This window comes from Cavia porcellus, unplaced genomic scaffold (assembly GCF_034190915.1).
Source record: "Cavia porcellus strain 051 isolate PalLab524CR breed Dunkin Hartley unplaced genomic scaffold, mCavPor4.1 scaffold_31, whole genome shotgun sequence".
NCBI classification, from domain to species: domain Eukaryota; kingdom Metazoa; phylum Chordata; class Mammalia; order Rodentia; family Caviidae; genus Cavia; species Cavia porcellus.
In genome coordinates, this window is record NW_026947514.1 from 33,822,827 (window position 1) to 33,836,452 (window position 13,626).

Consider the following 13,626-nt stretch of genomic DNA (forward strand, 5'->3'; position numbering starts at 1 on the left):
AGAAAATATAATATTTATATACAATGAAGTACACTGTACCATAAAGAAGGTTAACGAATAATTTGTAGGAAATGAATGCACCATAATATTAAATGAAATAAATCAGACATGCAAGTTTAAATAATGCATTGTTTCTCTTATATGAGAAACCCAAAATATAAAGAAAAAAATAAAAGATAGTAGGAAGAGATGTTTTTTAAATGGAGAGGGGATCAATTGATGGAAGGAGAAGGGGAAAGGGGATGAAAAAGGAATTCAGTTATGTAACAGGTACTAACTCCCCACAATGAATGTAAACATTATATTCTGCATACATGTACTAATAAAAGTAAAAACCAGGAAAAAAAAAAAGGAATCTCTCTTAGGTTCTTAGGTAAGTAATCCTCATCAATAGTGAAATCAGCTGCAAATGAAGGGTCTTGGGGGTAGAAAAAAAATGTAATGAAATAGTTGTCAAATTTTCACTTAGAAGATGAGGAAATTGAGAGTGGTGAAGGTAGGCCAGGAAGACAGCAATCAGAGAGAAAAATTAGTGTAGAAATGACCAAATAGCATCAATTCTATATGATTCAACATAGTATTACTGTATCAGGGCACAAACAATAAGGAACGTAATGTCAGAGAAGTCGGGGTGCAGCACAGTCTTGGTTAATTCAGGGAGCCACTATTACATCCTGCAGCCCAGGTTCTTTTCATCTGTTCCTGTCCCATCCTCAGCCTGTGAGCTTAGTCCTGGGCGAGCACAGCACCACTGGCGGACTCTGGATAATGCAGCAGATTCAGGTGTCACATTTAGCCATGAAATCAGAAATCAGAAAATTTCTGCTTGTGATTCACTCTGTTCCTTCCCTTCCCATCCTTTCCCCTCCATCTCCTTTCCTTCTCCTTTCCCTTCCCTTCCCTTCTCTCCGTCTCTGTCTCTCTGTCTGTCTCTGTCTCTGTCTCTGTCTCTCCCTCTCCAGTCTCACTACGTAGTCCAGATTGGCCTTGAACTCTCAATCTTCCTGCTCAGCTTTCTGAGTGCTGAGATTACCATCATTGTACCCAGCTCTGTGGTTCACTTTATAATCAATAAGAAAACTTTCTGGCCAGGCATGGTGGCATATGACTGTAATCCTAGTACTCTCATTTGATTTTGCCCCCAGATGCAATATTCTTAGAAAGTTATGGGAGGATAAGGACGGTAAGATACTTTTCTTCCCCCTCTTTGCTCCATTTCTCCCTGAGAAAAATGAATAAGGCAATAAGAAATATTCAAATTTTTATTTTCTCTAGAAAGTGGGGTACAGGGAACTTTTGGGAAGAAACTACCTGCATGATGGGAAAGGGGAAAGCCGAACTTCACGCTGTGGCTTCAGGGGATTCAAACGTAAAATTGTATTTGGCCACAGTCAGCCAGTCTTCCTGAATTGGTCCAGAGTCCAGGTGGTGATTATCCTTTCAAAAGGGAAGTCAGCCCAGAGACTCTGGAAATATGTTACGTCGCCTCAGCTGAGCATGCAGGCTGGTGGTTTTGGTGTTGGTGAGGAAATCAGCCCCATTTCCCAGGCTTCTCTTCCACTTATTCCCAGCATGGGTAGACTCTGCCCAGTCCTCTTGTCCCCAAAGGTTGCCAGCTCTCCAAGTCTTGAGGTCTGTGGGCAGGTATGTCTCGTGCCATGAGCTAGCTGCACATGAGGGTTGGGTATACAAAGACTCCAGAAAGGGTAGTAGGACAGTCCTTTAGGGCTGGCCTTCTCATTGGTGCCCTTTCATCGTGGCACGGGTTGGGCCTGATAAAGCCATGGCTTCCCCCGCAGCTACTCCCACTGGATTCCTAGAAGCTCGCAGCTGACATTCCACAGACGCTCAGCTGTTTTCTTATTTCGGGCCCTTGGAGATACCCAGGTCCTCTTGCAGTCACTGGAGGGCAGATACAGAAGAGTGAGAACTGGCAGTCAGGGAAGGCTTGTGGCCTCTTTCTCAGAATATATATCCAAATTGCAATGTACTAGATTCGAAGAACCACATTGAAATGCATTTTTAAAATATTTTTAAGACAAAGTTGTGATATAGTAACTTCTAGGTTTCTCTATTAATATACTCTGCAAGATCTAGCACTAGGACTAATATCCAGCAGATTTCAAGGCAGTGGTGAGCAGAAGTGGCATGATGAAATAGATGCAACAAATCCAGTGCAATATGGAAACAATTTACTGGCAAAAGGTCACAGGTATCACTGCTACTACTGGGGTTCATTGCTTACATTCATATTTGAAGGAAATGCTAAGTTTCAGTTGAAGGTTTGTGAACTTAAAGATGAAATAATTTCCTCATTCAGGCTTAAGCCCTAGGCTGTGTGCCTGTTTTGCTTTGGAAAGAATGAGGGGAGGGGAGGCTGAGGTCTAGAGAGAGAGTGGGGTAGAGGGAGAACACAGTTTTCATAATAGGCTTCTTTTTACCAGGTGGGGGTAGGGGTTGAACCCAGGCCCTTGCACATGCTAGGTCAGTGTTCTGCCACCAATCTATATTGCTAGCTCTGGGCTATATTTTTATTAATAGTTTTTCGAATTATGAAAGTTCTGTATGGCCTTTGGAAAACATTGTACTAATAAAAGAAGAAAAGCCTATCATTTATATATTGCTTTTCTTTACACTCTTGTTTACTTTGTGCATGTATAAGTAGATACATAGTATAGTCTGTGTCTTTCTTTGACATAGAATACGATCATACCGTATTTAGTTTAGGGAAGATATCTCTCTCTTGTTAAAAATATAGGTGTTTGTCAGATGCAGTGGTATATACCTATATCCAGATACTTGGGAGCTGAAGCAGGAGAATCACAAGTTCAAGGACAGTTTGGACAGTTTAGCAAGACTCTGTCTCAAAAAAAAAAAAAAAAAGATGCTGGGCATGGCGGCGCATGTCTGTAATCCCAGCACTCAGGAGCCTGAGGCATGGGGGATTGCTGTGAGTTCAAGACCGGCATGGGATATAAAGTCAAAGTGAGTTCAAGGCCAACCTGAACTGCATAGTGAGAACCTGTCTCAAAAAGAAAAAAAAAAAAAGAAAGAAAGAAAGAAAGTACTGGGAATGCAGCTCAGTCAGAATGCTTGCCTAGTATGTTTGAGGCCCTGGGTTCGATTCCAAATGTACACAGACAGACAGATAGATAGATACATAAATATAGACATTTAAATTTTTTTTGAAACAGGGTCTCACAATGTAGTCTGAGGTAGTCTTGAATATATGCTTGCCCAGCCAACACACCTGACTTAACATTTTTTAATAACAAAGTAAGATCTAGAATAAAAAGGCATAGCCTTTCATCTTCCTTCATATTCTGCCTGACTCTCCCTCAAACTCCCTAAAAACAACCACTGCCACTCAGTGCTAGGTGTCCTTCCAGACTGTTCTCTATGTGTTTTCAGTGAATACTTACATGGTCTTTTATTATACATTTTTTCTCACAATGTTACGTTACCAAAATTTTCCTATAAGTTAAATATTATTTAATAATCTTATATTTAATGACTATATATTATTTTGTCACACCTTTAAGGCAGTAATTTAAATACCTATATTCTCTAGAGTAGATTAGTTCAACAGAAATATGATGCAAACCACAAATGTGAGCCACAAATGCTAATTAACTTTTTCTATTAGCCACATTTAAAAAGTGAAAAGGAGTTAGTTAAATTAATTTTAGAAATATATCTTGTTCAATCTAATAGAGCCAAAAACATTTGCGCATGTAGCTAATATGAAAAAATATTAATGGGACATTTTATATCTCTTTTTTCATACTGTGTCTTCAAAAGTTGGTGGGCATTTTATGCTAATAGCACATCTTCATTTGGCCTTGCCACATTTCACGGACTCAATGTGGCCAGTTCATGTGGACAGCAGCAGCTACACTGAGCAGTGCCTCTGGCTGGAGTCAGACTGCTTGGGTACAACCCTCAGCTTTACTACTTACAAATGCTAAAAGCTTGAGCAAGTTTCTTAATTACCCTAAACTTGAGTTTCTTCTGTAAAATGGGCATATAATTACCCACCTCTCAGAGTTGTGATAATTACATGAATTAATACATAAAAACTTAGAAGAACCCCAAACACATTGTAAGAGCTCAAGCAACATTATCAGCTAATGATAATGAGCTATTATCATTTATTTATTCACCTAGTGTTGGACACAGGTTATTTCTTTCTTTCTTTTTTTCTTTTTCTTTTTTTTTTTTTTTTTTTTTTTTTTTGTACCAGGGAGCAAACTCTCGACTGCCTGCTTGCAAGGCAGGTGCTTATGCCGCTGAGCTAAATCCCCAGCCCCGGTCACAGGTTATTTCTAGTGCTTCCCTTCAGCAGTGCTCTGATGAGCAACCTTGAAGAAGGTGAGACAGCAGCGGGGCCTGGGCTGGATTAAGTAACAGAATGAGAAGGAGATCTAATCCTGGGCTCGCTCTACTCTCAAATTCTCTCTGCATGCTGAATTTGTGATTAAGAGTCAGTACCAAAATTTCTATATGTCAGGAGATAAAACCAACCTTGACAGTATTGGGACACAAAATTTATGGAGCAGAAACTGAGCCGTCCCCCCAGCACTTGCTATCAAGTCCTACTAAAGAATTCATGAACCAGATAAGCCAAAGGCTTAAAGGAGGAAACAAAAAGATCCACTAGAGTTCTTGTCATAGCACAGCCCCTTGGGATAGTCTCTAACAGCTTTCAGAAAGCTAGGAAGTATAGACCAGGGATTTAGATCAGCGCCGTAAGCGCCTGCCTGGCAAGTGCGAGGTCATGAGTTCGATCCCTGGTACCAAAAAAAGAAAGCTACGTAGTCTATGTGGGAACATGGCACTCAGGAATAAATTAGAGCCAAAAAGCAATTCTTTCTAACATAAGCTTCTAATACAAACTTCCTTGGGAAAGGAATAGCAGGTGGTTTGCAGGCCCAACCCAAACCTGGATTCTTTGTCAGGCACAAACTTGACTGCTTGGGTGCAAAGCGCGGAGTCCCCGCCCGCACGCGGGAAATAGAACGCACGCTGCCACCCACCTGAAGTACTTCCCGCTCAGGGGTTCCAGGCCCTCAGCCAGAGCACAGTGCAGGCTGGTCTGTGCCCCCTGCCACGTGGACTTGACGAAGAGGGAGAAGAGTCGCCACAACAGACACAGAAGGAAGGAGTGGCGGGTCAGCTCCGAGTGGACGATGCCTGGGTGCACTGCATAGGTGGTGACCCCCGTGCCTAGGGCAAAGGGGACACAGTGAGACCACGGGCACACTCTGAGCCCAGAAGATAGCTCGTCTCTGCAGCAAAATCCATGAAAGAAGGGACCAGGAACTTAACCCCAGAGTTCAGAATGTAGCACTCCCAGCCAGGTAGAATTTGTCCAGGAATGAATTAACCCATTCCAGAAAGACCAACAGTCTTCACAGCCTTCCATTCTCTAAAAGGTGGGCCTCTAAAAGGTTCAAAGTTTTCTATTTTTATGTCACCTATGGCTCAAGTCCTGGTAATAAAAACAACATGTATGAAGGAGTATTACCAATTATTGGCAGCATTACCACTGCCACTTCTATAGAAAGAGCGAGCAGTCTAACTGGTGGTGGGGTAGGGCTGTTGCAGTTCTGAGCTGCATTGGCCTGGAAGCACGTCTAATGAGATTTAGGTTAGAAGATGTTGGTAGAAGGTAACCCATCCCCGAGATACGCCTGGTGCCACCATTCAAACAGTACTTCCTGTGTGCAAGGGCTGTGTTATGTGCTTTTTTAGTTGCATTGTATCATTTAATTCTTGGGAGATAGGAAATAGTAAGTCACCCATTTACAGCTCAGGAAGCTGAGCTATGGGGAGATTAAATAAATTGCCTAAGATCAGATCTAGCAGGCTGCAGGGCCAAGATCTATACCAGTGGTGACAAACGTGTGCCACAGTGGGTTGCTCATATCACTGAAAGCTCTAAAAGGTTCCGTCACTGGTCTATGCCCTAATGTAGGGTAAAGAGCATGGATTTCAAAGCAGAGTGTCTGGATTTCAATCTTGGTTCTACTTCGAAACTTGATTGAGCAAATTTCATGATATGTTGTGCCTGTCTCTTCGTTTGTGGAGGAGAGGAAATAATAGTATACACCTGGAAAAGTGTTGTGAGGCTTAAATGAGTTAAGACTACGCTGCATGAACACCTTAAGGCTCCCTGTCATTATTATAATTATCATGTATTTTTATGATTAACCTACTCTTCTGCTTTTGGTCTTTTAACAAAAACCATTGTTCTCAGCCTCTGGTTTTCTTTTCAGTACAGCAAATAGGCTGTCAGAGTCTCAGATATCAGAGTCAGCAGCTCATCCAAAGCTCTAGGGCAGCATAGAATCATTGAGGATTAAGAGGCAGCCTCAAGGGCTGGGGATTTAGCTCAGCAGCATAAGCGCCTGCCTTGTAAGCAGGCAGTCGTGAGTTCGATCCCTGGTACCGATAAAAATGAAAAAGACAAAAAAATCATTAAAAAAAAAAAGGCAGCCTCAACTCATTTTACAGCTGTGGGGATGAAATCAGAGCAAGTAACGGACATGTCCACATACCCACAGGGTTAGTGCTCAGCAGAGTGAGGACCCCAACTTGGGGTCCCAGAATCCAGCCCCGGCTCCCTCCCCAGGCAATAGGCAGCTCTGTAGGTCAACCTACCAACTCCCCCACCCTCAGCCTCAGCAAAAAGCTCACAGGAGCAAGCACCTGGGTTTAAAGTAGAGTACCGTGTTCTATTTCTGACGCCTACACTGGCCATCTAATCTTGAGTTGGGCATTTCCTTGGACCTCACTTATGACCTGTAAAATTGGAACAATAATACCTACTCTGCTTGTTGCACAAAGTTGTTATGAAATTCAAAGGAGATTAACTGATGAAATGGAATATAAATGTAAAGTAACTTTATGCAGTCCTTCAATCAACTGAGTATTAAGCTTCCCGGGAGAAAAAGACTGTTCTGTTGATAACCTCATTCTCCCTAAGCGTACAGAGCTACTGCCTAAACATGCATGTTTGACAGCCTGACTCCAGGAGTTTCTGGGAACATCTGATCTTTGGGTTTTTTTTTTTTTTTTTCTTTATCATTTTAACCCTGACCCTTTCTCCAGACCTACCTTGAAGCCTCTTGGCCAACTCACGAGTAAAAAGCACATTGGCCAACTTGCTGTGGCAATAGGCAAAACTACTGCAATAAAACTTCTCGCCCTGGAGATCGTGGAAGCGAATCTTGCCAATATGGTGCACCACTGACGACAGGTTGACCACCCGCGCGGGAGCAGATTCCTTCAGCCGCTCCAGGAGCAGGTGGGTGAGAAGGAAGTGACCTACAAGGAGAAGCAAAAGGAGACTGAAGGGTACAATGGCAGCCTTGCCTTAGCATTAGCTCACTATTTTTCTGGGTATGGACAATTTTTTTTTGGTACCAGGGATCAAACTCATGACCTCATGTTTGCCAGGCAGGCGCTTGTGCCACTGAGCTAAATCCCCAGCCCTAGACAATTTTTGATACAAAGAGTAACTCAGGGATAATGGTCCGCTGCTTCCCAGTTAGTGGATTCCCCAAAGCAAGGAGGAGAGTCCAACTATAGTGAAGCAATTATACTTAATCTATATTTTTTTGAACCTTTGCTCATTGCCGTAGTGAGGAAAAATTCCCACCTGCTAGCTTCTAGTTTCCTCTCGGGCTATGATTACACCCAGGTACACAGATGCACCGAGGGAAACTGAATCATTAGTGAGAACAATATACTCCGTGCCAGCCTCTCTAGTACCACCATCCTGAAGGCTGAGCCCCAGCATGTCTTGTACTTGAATTTCTCAAGGTTTGCCAGCCCTCATGGACCAACCTATGGCTTGCTCATCCTTCCAGCTGAACCCAGATTCCTGCATACTTGGACCTCCTGGGGAGCCTGTATTTTTACTATTCTACCCCAGAATGAAATCTCGTATCTTCTGATATTTGGAGTTTCTTACTGGTGTGGATAGAAAGGTCTCACTCTTAGGCTGGTCAGGAGGAGAGTGAAAACAAAGTGTCTAATGTATAGGCATTGTAGGGTCTATGAGGCCGTGGAGATTCTCAGCACTGGAATAGAGTCACCCTTCTACAGAGAACAAGGTGGGTTGTGCCTCTCTTTTGAGTCACTCAAGGATACTTACCCAGGTGGTTGACCCCAATATGGGTTTCAAAGCCATCTGCTGTCTTGGAATATGGACACAACATCACTCCTGCATTATTAATCAGTATGTGAAGCTGTTTTTCCTCTGTCAAGCACAACCAAGGGAATCCTGTAGTTAGTGAGGAGTCCACTAGCTGCCTGTCATAGTCCTGAGTATCTGCCCCTTGTCCTTGTCCATGAACTCTCTGTGGGGGAAGTTATCACTCACTTTGCTTCTGTCTTCTACAACAAGGTGTGCCTCAGCAGTCAGTAAACTATCCCCCATTTGGACTGATCTCTGTGGTATTCAGTAAAAACTGCAATGAGTTTTTAAATTGAATTGCTCCTATCTCCCTGTTTATCCATGTGCTCAGCAAGTGTATACTGAATACAAACCCTGGAGCAGCCCCACTCTAGAGTTCTTGAAATTCACTGGTAAAACAAGGCAGACCTAGTCCCTGCTCCTCCTGGATTCTACAGGCAGTGGTGGAAGCCAGTAATTTTCTAAGATCCAGAAGAACCTTAGCAATGGCACCTCACCTAGTGCCTGTGGACACAAAAGGTTGATTTTCTGGATTGAAGAAGAACATGGCATCAGGGCCACACCCTAATGCCAAGGTACAAGTCCAGACAGAGAACTGATACCCCTAACTTTCCCATTGCTGAGCCAAACATCAGCGTGGATCCTGCCTAGCTTGTCTACCCACCATGCCCTTGCCAAATCACTATCTTGCTGATTCACATGGTAGAACCTGTCCAGTAGGATTGTGATAGTTCTAATGTAAGGACCATAAGATGCTCCAGGGTGGACCAGCCATTCCCATACTGGCTTCCTGCCCCCTAGGGCCTCACCTGCCAGAAAGCCCTCGGCAAAGGCTCGGATGGATTTGGTGTCAGATAGGTCCAGTTTCCGCACCAATACCTGGGAGTTCTTTGTGTCTGCTCGGATTTCACTGGCAGCTGACTCTCCCTTCAGTACATCTCGGCAGGCAATGTATACCCGGGCTCCTGGGGCCAGAACAAAAATGCAATGTGTTTAGATAGTAGACTGAAGAAGAGGCATAGGGAGCGATAGGGACTGGTGGACACAGCCTCCTCCTAAAGCACTGCAGTGCCATACTGCTTCTTCTGGAGTCTCATAGTAGCACTGATGTGTCTTCTACTGCCAGCTTAACTCCACACTCAAAACCTTGGTTTAACATTCCAGTTATGTTTTATTTTGTTTTATGATACTCATGATTGAATCTCCCAAAGAACTCAGGGTCTTTGCACTGGGCAATCTCCCCAAGCTGGTTTCTGTTTTTGTTTTAGACAAGGTCTCACTGAATTGCCCAGGCTCGGCTTGAACTTGTGACGCTTCTGCCTCAGCCTCCAAGAGTGCTGATGTTACAGACATCCAACCACATCCAACTATATTCTAATGTTTAATGCTGCTTACCATCTTCTATTAGAATAACTGATGACCAATATTATTATACACAGTTATCATTATTTTCCTTTCTTTACGTAATATGGAACAGGGAGGTATGTTGGAAGCCAGAGAGAAAGTTACAATCACACTTGAATCCCAAGTTCTGTGAGATCTTGTCAGAGCTTCCAGGCTCAGGAGGAAAGACAAGGCAATATGGGCAGAGTCCCCAGCAGGACAGTGGGAGGCAAGGGCCTGCAGAGCCAATGAGGAAGCACTCACCTCTGCGGGCGAGCTCTCTGGCTGTCTCCTTGCCAATGCCCGTGTTGGCACCGGTGATCACCACTACCTTCCCAGGAAGCTGCACGTTGGTTCTACAAACTCCACCACCAAAGTACTTCCTGTTAGGAAGGAAGGGAAACAAAAGCATCACATACTATCCTTCCCAACCGACATTGAGATACATCAAATAAAATCCACCAGGCTCAAAGAACATCTTGAGGTTGGATGAGAAGCCCCTAAGAAGCCAATCTGCATAGGACTTGTTTTTACTGGGCAAGACTGTAGATAGCTCCTAGGTGCAGTGTGGAACACCACATGCCCAGAGATTCCAAATGATCCCCTGGGCACCAGAGTAAGTGCTCTTAAGCCAGGGCTGATGGAGACATTCCTTTTTATTTTTATTTTTAAAATTTATTTTATTATTATCATTATTATTGTTGTTGTTTTATGTGGTGTTGGGGATCAAACCTAGGACCTTGTACATGCAAGGCAAGAGCTCTACCACTGGGCCACATCCCCAGCCTTGAAAATCCTTTCTTTAGACAACAAAGATATAGAGCTCCTGTTGCTCGAGGTCCCAAAGGTCAGCTTCCTCTTCCAACCTGCACCCAAAATGTATGTGCCATGTGCATCATTGAATCAATTGTCCTGAGCCCTTGGTCTCCAGTAACCATTACAGTAAGGAACTGATGAGCAGAATCCTGGGAGGTGGCGTAGAAAAAACCACCCTTGATGGGAATGTAAACTACTACATCACTATGGAAACCAGAATGTAGTTTCCTCAAAAATTTAACACTAGACATTTGATTTGATCCAGTTATTCCCCTTCAAGGTATACTGGAGGAATTAAAGTCCTCACATTACAGTGATACATGCACACCCATGTTTATAGCTACATAACTCATAATAGCTAAATCTTGGAAGCAACCTACATGTCCATCAATAGATAAATGGATAAAGAAAATGTGGAATGCTATGCTGCTGTAAAGAATGATAAACTTGAGTCATTTGTGGGAAAATGGATATATCTTGAGGCCATAATGTTAAATGAAATAAATCAGACACACAAGCTTAAACATCACATGATTTCTCCTATATGAGAAATTCAAAACATGAATAAAGAGCAAAATAAAAGATAATAGGAAACACAGAGATAGATCTTTACAGAAGGGAAAGAGATCAAGAGATGAAAGGAATGGAGAGGAAAAGGAAGAGGATTTTTTTTGTCTTTTTCATTTTTATCGGTACCAGGGATTGAACTCACGACCGCCTGCTTGCAAGGCAGACGCTTACGCCACTGAGCTAAATCCCCAGCCCCAGGAAGAGGATTTTTAAAAGAATTCTGAAGTGTTACATACGTGTTCCAACTTCCCACAATTTGTATAATCAGTATGTACTACAAACATGTGCTAATAAAAAGCAAATAAATATGATAAACAGGCTAATAAAAAGACTACAATCCCCCTCCCAAATAAAACAAATGCTGAATATTAAAAAATAACAAATACCACCCTAAGGCTGCCTCTCCCATTTGAGTGAGCAGGGAATCCTAAGAAGCTCTGCGCTGTGTATTAGGAATTTTATTTTGGCCATCAGCGTACACTGAGAAAACCTCCTTTGTTGATTTCTCAAACTCTAAGCAAGAAGATCAAAATGGGCAGGACTAACATTTCTCGGGCATCTTCTGACTGGCAGACACCCAGTTAGGCACTTTCCACACAGAATTTAAAGTTTTCAGCCACTCTGGTACTGTTTCTACATAACAGTAGGCAAACCTGAGGCTCAAAAAGTCAGGTCACTTCTACCGGTGGCAGACCTGGAATTTGAATCCAGCTCTCTCTGTCCAAATAATACTGTCATTTAACTGTCCCCATTTACCTTTCTTTATCAGCAGGCATTTAAAAATGCTCCTCCAGACACATTTCTTTGACCCTTCCAGAAATCTCACAGCTAGGGACCCAATCCAAAGCATTTATTGAGGGTAATATTAAGGGAAGAGTTTGCTTCCTTCCCAGAGCGCCTGGTCTGAAGAAGGAGTTCCTCAGCAATGATCTCCACCCTCATGACAACCCATCAGGGCCACCTTGCCTAGGGAAAGGGAAGGGAAGACTCTCACAGAAGCCAAGGCAACAGTGAAAGAGCAGGACTGTCATCTAAATGCGCTGCTGAGCTATTTAACCGTCACTCACTCCTAAATCAGCCCCGAGAAACCACCCCCCTCCCCAGGTGTTTCCTCTCACTTTCCACCGTGGTATCCCTGACCCTTTCTTCTGCTTTTTCTACCCACCTTTCTCTCCCTTGGTCTTTTTCCGCAGCTGAGCACCGGCTCCCAGTGCAGAACTTTGCTAACTGTTAGGAGTTGTTGAATTAAGACAAACCTGATGGATGGAGCTGTCAGGTACAAAGCGGAGAGGAAGCAGGTGAACAGCCCCAAAATAATCAGCATCTTGTCAGCTTCTTTCGTGACGCTGCTCCAGCTTTAATCCCAGGACTTGCTCAGACTCCTGGTCTGACTCCAACTCTCGCGTCTGCTTCTTTTTGGCTTGCTTCTCGCGCTCCAGGTCACTCCGCAGCAGCCTGACTTTAAGCAGAGCCCAGAATCCTATTTAAATCCGAGAGCTGTCAGAGCACAGCCTCCTGGGAAATGTAGTCCAAGTGGGAAGGATTAGAGGAAAGCAGCGCCGTACTTTTAACTGTCAAAGACAATTTGGAGAAACGGAAGTAACTGTCCTCTAACTTTCCTGCCTCCAGTTATATTTCTTCTCTAGGGAATGTGTTATCCCAGCTGTGCCACTTCTGTTCCTTCAAGACAGAAGATTTTTGAACTTTAGCAACAAACCTCCTAAAAGTTGGGTGGGACATGCCTGGGTACAGCGGGACATAGTCTCAGCTACTGAGGAGACTGAGGCAAGAAGATCACTTGAGCCCAAGAATTTAAAGCCGGCCTGGATAGCAAAAACCAAAACTCAGACCTTATGATGCTTGAAATTTAAGTGCTATTAAAGTAGAAGGATATAAACTGGGCACGGTGGCACATGCCTATAATCTCAGCACTCAGGAGGCTGAGGCAGCAGGACTGCCATGAGTTCAAGGCCAGCATGGGTACTAGGCCATGGAAGGCAAGCCTGAACTACATAACAAGACCGCGTGAGACAGAGAGAAAGATGAGAGGAGAGGAGAGGAGAGAAGAGGAGAGGGGAGGGGAGGAGAGGGGAGGAGAGGAGAGGGGAGGGAAGGAGAGGGGAGGAGAGGAGAGGGGAGGGAAGGAGAGGAGAGGGGAGGGGAGGGGAGGGGAGGGGAGGGGAGGGGACGAGAGGAGACGGGAGGAGAGGGGAGGGGAGGGGAGGGGAGGGGAGGGGAGGACAGAGAAATATAGGAGATGAGAGAGAAGAAATAAGCTTCCAGAGGAGGAAAGAAGGGAGGAGAATGGGTCCTTGGTGAGAAAGGAGCAGAGACGGGGATGATGATGGCCAGCACTCCAGGCTGCCCTACGTGCTCAGTCCATTGACCTGAGTGCTAGTACAGCTGCACTCACTGTTGTGAAAACGTGTTGAGACCCATACTTTATCTTAAAGAGAAAAAACACAAAATGTCAAAACAAGATAATAAGATGGTAACAATGGTTAATCCAAAGCATATTGCTATCTTTCAATTACTCAGAGTATAAGATACTGGCATTTAATTGTCCAAGCAATACTGGCACAAACCTCTTATTTCCATGAATAAGAAAAATTAGTAGTATAACTACCTTAACTATCATGTATATATTGTGGGGT

The 13,626-nt window shown here is 43.7% G+C and overlaps 1 protein-coding gene across 2 annotated transcripts; it reads right to left on the minus strand.

Annotated features, from left to right (window-relative positions):
* Positions 1 to 1,248: 1,248 nt before the first annotated feature.
* Positions 1,249 to 12,452, minus strand: Rdh12 (retinol dehydrogenase 12). 2 transcript variants are annotated; one of them, XM_003472366.5, is made up of 7 exons: positions 12,229 to 12,452; positions 9,851 to 9,969; positions 9,013 to 9,168; positions 8,162 to 8,266; positions 7,120 to 7,329; positions 5,037 to 5,226; positions 1,249 to 1,902 (listed from the first exon to the last, which is right to left on the minus strand). In XM_003472366.5, exons 1-7 carry the CDS (start codon positions 12,294 to 12,296, stop codon positions 1,800 to 1,802), a joined length of 951 nt encoding a protein of 316 aa, XP_003472414.2. In that variant the 5' UTR covers positions 12,297 to 12,452; the 3' UTR covers positions 1,249 to 1,799. The 2 variants fall into 2 exon arrangements, with proteins under 2 accessions (XP_003472414.2, XP_063096927.1); XM_063240857.1 differs by lacking the exon at positions 12,229 to 12,452 and adding an exon at positions 11,729 to 11,968.
* Between the last annotated feature and the right edge of the window lie 1,174 nt (positions 12,453 to 13,626).